General features: G+C 39.2%; 1 protein-coding gene across 1 annotated transcript; it reads right to left on the bottom strand.

The window, feature by feature from the left end:
• Nucleotides 1–211: 211 nt before the first annotated feature.
• clec3ba (C-type lectin domain family 3, member Ba) lies at nucleotides 212–2,594 on the bottom strand. Its single transcript, XM_046299719.1, has 3 exons — nucleotides 2,312–2,594; nucleotides 2,011–2,109; nucleotides 212–801 (listed from the first exon to the last, which is right to left on the bottom strand). The coding sequence occupies exons 1-3, from the start codon at nucleotides 2,403–2,405 to the stop codon at nucleotides 401–403; spliced, it is 594 nt and encodes a 197-aa protein (XP_046155675.1). The 5' UTR covers nucleotides 2,406–2,594; the 3' UTR covers nucleotides 212–400.
• Nucleotides 2,595–4,979: the final 2,385 nt, after the last annotated feature.

Here is a 4,979-nt window from a genome sequence, read left to right as displayed (position 1 = left end):
CCCATGTGACCTACTTGTTGTGTATATACTGACATGTATGTGTAAATGATAGATGCAATCACACACGCACACTACATGTTAATATTTTTTAAATGCATGTAAAGTGTAAAGTATTTTTTCTGTAACGTCTTTTTCGGTTTTTGTCAGACCCCAGTAAGACTAGCTGTCGCCATTGGGGATCCTAATAAAATACACAAAATATTCAAATATAAACAGTGCAGCATACCTTGCAGCAGTGGATTTCTTTGTGTAGTATAGGTTACTTTTAATCATGTTGGTTCCACATTTCAGTGTTGAGACAGGTTATAATACAGATATTACAAAGATGATTGTGCATGCATTATATTTCCATATAGTGTAGGTGTTAAGACTGATAGAACAGAACAAAAGTAGTTGGCTCTCAGACGATATTGAACTCGCAGACAGACGCCTTCTCAGCACGACAGCTCTCATCAAACCACTTTCCATTGGCAGTGGTGGAAAGGATGGCACAGTTGTGGGTACGTCCACCGTCTGGTTGGTTGGTAATGTCAGTCTCCCAGTTCTTAAAGCGCAGGTTGGTGCCCGCCTGGTCGAGCCATTCCCCCTCGGTCACCATGTCATTGATGCCCAGCCATATGTGTTCCTCAGGGCCGATGCTCCGGCGGACATAGTCAGCAAGCTGATCGTTGTCGTCCCCTGTCAAAGGGGTGCTGATTGTGCCCCCTTTAGCAATGCAGTCATCGTAGGCTGTGTGGTAGATCTTCTTAGCGGCGTCGGCCAGGAAACACTTGCCAATAATCTTGATGCCTTTCAGGCAAACTGGAAGAAAGTTTAGAACAAAGTTAGATTATTTTTATAGCCCAATATCCACAACATCGTCACAGAAAACATTGGATTAAAATACAAGATAATGGCAGAGACTGTGGCTCTCAGATCCATTCATATGTATTGTACTGCCATACAATGCCTTCAGAAAGTATTCACACCCCTTGACTTGTTCTACAATTTGTTGTGTTACAGCCTGAATTTACATAATAGGGGGTTTAATTTTCTCGCCCCAAACAAAAGAGCGAGGTGTAAACCTCTAAATAATACACGGGACGAGACTCGGGAAATGAGTGCACAGTAACGCATAGCATGGAAGCCGATACAACAGAACAGGTGCTCACAAGACCAACGGACATGGTAACAATAACCGACAAGGACAATGGGGAACAGAGGGCACATGTATACACATACTAATCAGGGGGAATGGGAATCAGGTGTGCGTAATGAGGCAAGACAGTCCGGGGTTGGTGGTAATGAATCCAGTTCAGTGGCGCTTTAAAATGCCGGTCTACGTAGACCTCCGGAGCTGGTGAACGGAATGAACAGGGGGGGGGATCCGTGACACAAATATTGTACAATCCAGATGTGCAAAGCTCCTAGAGACTTACCCAGAAAGACTCACAGCCGTAATTGCTGCCAACGGTGATTGTAACATGTTTTACTCAGGGGTATGAATACTGATGTAAATTAGATATGCCTGTATTTCATTTTCAATAAATGTGATAAGATCTCTAAAAACAACATGTTTTCATTTTGTCATTATGGGTTTTATTGTAGAAAGATGGATGAGAACAAAACAACAAATCCAGGCTGTAACACAACAAAACGTGGAACAAGTCAAGGGGTATGAATACTTTCTGAAGGAACTGTACATGTCAATACATGCATACTTTATGGGCATACTTTATCATCTAGATCAACTGTTTGAACATAACATATCCTTCTGTTAGTACTTTAAGTATTCATGTTAAGGCAACACCCCAAATTGAATGCAGACTCAACTTCCCTTGACCTTGACCAATGCAATTACATTCCCTGTTGCAGGGCACAGGTGCTCCCTGTCATGTGAAGTGGTCTCTTAAGATCGCTTCAGGGCACCACAATAGAATAGGACACCCAGATCACTTGTGACTTGCATTTTCACTATGCTTCACTGAGATTAGAGTACAATTTCAATATCAACAGTAACATATCCCTCACCTGATTGCAAGGCTTGCTGCTCTTTCAATAGATTCAACTCCAGCACTATGTTATCAATCTGTTTCTTCAGCTCCTCAATGGCAGCATTATTTTCAGCATCTATGTTGAAGAAATTGGAGAAGAATCAACAAAGTTTTACAACTAGAACTGTACCAAGGAGGATGGTTTATGGTTGAGCAGTATTGTGCTCAACCTCTTATCTACCCAAAGTAAATGATAAACTAACATTGACTCAAACATATTGAGTATTTATTTAAAAAAAATATATTCTTTCCACATAGAGATAAAATATGTGTCCTACCTTTCTTTCCGCCCTTTTTCTCAGATGAGGTCTGTTGGAATGTGGATTGCCCGAGGAGAAGGCAAAACAACAAATGCACACCACTGACATGCATGGTGTATATCTTAGTAGCCTATATTGCCACTGATATGATGTGTAAAACGACTGTTTATATTTCCACTACTAGCCAGGAGAAATATGTTTCGAGAATCGGCACTCTGGGAGTTGACAGAGGAAATCTCAACTTTGAGAGAACAAATGTTTTACAGATGTCAAACTGGCGTTTGTTCTTTTATTTCCCTTTTTCTTTTGACAAGGGGTGGAGCAGGATGTTCATTGATGACTTTTTAACCCTGTTGAGGCGGGGGTGACATTAGCTCTATGTGTTAACATAGGTTACCCATATGTTTCCTTTTTGGTTCCCATAATAAAACATTTAAGGGTCATTTTCTATTTTACCATTGGCCTACGTATTTCCCCCTGCACCTTGTATTCTAAATTGAACAACAAGTTGTCGGGCTATTAGAATTAAATGATCAAAGCAGCATTAGTATAATCTTGTATAAACATTAGGCCTATAACTGTTAGCCTATGCATTTATTACCATAACAAAATGTGACAAAGTTGTATTAGTAAACTCGGGCACTCTTTATAAACATCTGTTATAATTGTAGTAGAATACTGGCTGAGGTCCAGAGAGTATGTTTCCTTTGTTCCAGGGGCTCCAATGGTCTATGTGTTGGGTGGATTGGGAGCTCCATAAACCCTGCATCTGGTTGTTCTCAGCTAGCTGGACAAGGTTTGGCTGACATGTGGCAGCCTTACACCATGACAAAAGAGTGTGCGTTTGTTTTTGTACTTCACATGCACAGACCACAGATTCCCATTGTCTCAAACTTGTGGCCACGCCAAAATGCAAATATATCTCACACACTTCATTGCTGTGGGGAGTATAAGAAGAGTTTATTTTCAACCCATTTTTCACATGTGGTTTTTCATCAGAATTTATTAGTTATGGTACCTTTGTGTGTGTGTAAAAGATTACTGTTCTCAGATTCTTTTATTAACGCTATACCTTTTTCCAAATTTTGATTTTTTTCCCCCACTGGCCTACACACGATACCCCATAATGCCAAAGTGGTATTATGTTTTTAGACATTTTTACAAATTAATAAAAAATGAAAAGCTGAAATGTCTTGAGTCAATAAGTATTCAACCCCTTTGTTATGGCAAGCCAAAATAAGTTCAGGGGTATAAATTGGCTGAACAAGTCACATAATAAGTTGCATGGACTCTCTATGTGCAATAATAGTGTTTAACATTTTTGAATGACTACCTCATCTCTGTACTCCACACAAACAATTATCTGTAAGGGCCCTCAGTTGAGCAGTGAATTTCAAACACAGATTCAACAACAAAGACCAGGGAGGATTTCCTGATGCCTTGCAAAGAAGGGCACCTACTGATAGATGGGTAAAAAAAAGCAGACATTGAATATCCCTTGGCGCATGGTGAAGTTCTTAATTACACGTTGGATAGTGTATCAACACACAGTCACTACAAATGTACAGGCGTCCTTCCTAACTCAGTTGCTGGAGAGGAAGGAAATGGCTCAGGGATTTACCATGAGGCCAATGGCGACTTTAAAAGAGTTGAGTTAAATGCCTGTGACAGCAGAAAACAGAAAATGGATCAACAACATTATAGTTACTCCACAATACTATCCTAAATTACATAGTAAATATAATGAAGCCTGTACAGAATAAAAATATTCCAAAACATGCATCCTGTTTGCAACAAGGCACTTAAGTTAGACTGCAAAAATGTTGCAAAGCAATGCACGTTTTGTCAAGAATACAAAGTGTTATGTTTGGGGCAAATCCAATACAACACATTAGCGGGTACCACTCTCCATATTTGCAAGCATAGTGGTGGCTGCATCATGTTATGTGTATGATTGTAATCGTTAAGGACTGGGGAGTTTTTCAGGATAAAAAATAAATGTAATGGAGCTAAGCACAGGCAAAATCCTAAAGGAAAACCTGGTTCAGTCTGCTTTCCACGATACACTGGGATATTAATTCAAATCTACACTGGAGTTGCTTACCAAGAAGACAGTGAATGTTCCTGAGTGGCCGAGTTACAGTTTTGACTTAAATCTACTTGAAAATCTATGGCAAGACTTGAAAATGGTTGTCTAGCAATGACCAACAACCAATTTGACAGAGCTTGAAGAATTTAGAAAATAATAATGGGCAAATATTTTACAATCCAGGTGGTGTGGAAAACTCTTAGAGACTTACCGAGAAAGACTCAGCTGTAATCACTACCAAAGGTGCTTCTACAAAGTATTGACTCAGGGGTTTGAATACTTATGTAAATGAGATATTTCTGTATTTTATTTTCAATACATTTGAAAACATTTCTAATAACCTGTTTTTGCTTTGTCACTATGGGGTATTGTATGTAGATTGGTGAGATGAATATATATATATTTTTTAAAGATACATTTTTTATTCAAGCTGTAACACAACAAAATGTGGAATAAGTCAAGGGGTATGAACACTTTCTGAAGGTGCTGTATATCCAATGTTTCAGTGGAATGGAATATTTGTATATTGTACATTTGATTGTGATATGTGGTTGTCTCACCAAGCTGTCTTAATATGAATGCACTTAGTCGCTCAGG

Source organism: Oncorhynchus gorbuscha, linkage group LG15, assembly GCF_021184085.1.
Source record: "Oncorhynchus gorbuscha isolate QuinsamMale2020 ecotype Even-year linkage group LG15, OgorEven_v1.0, whole genome shotgun sequence".
NCBI classification, from domain to species: Eukaryota; Metazoa; Chordata; class Actinopteri; order Salmoniformes; family Salmonidae; genus Oncorhynchus; species Oncorhynchus gorbuscha.
Note: the sequence above shows the minus strand (reverse complement) of the source record. Positions and strands in the feature narration are given on the sequence as shown.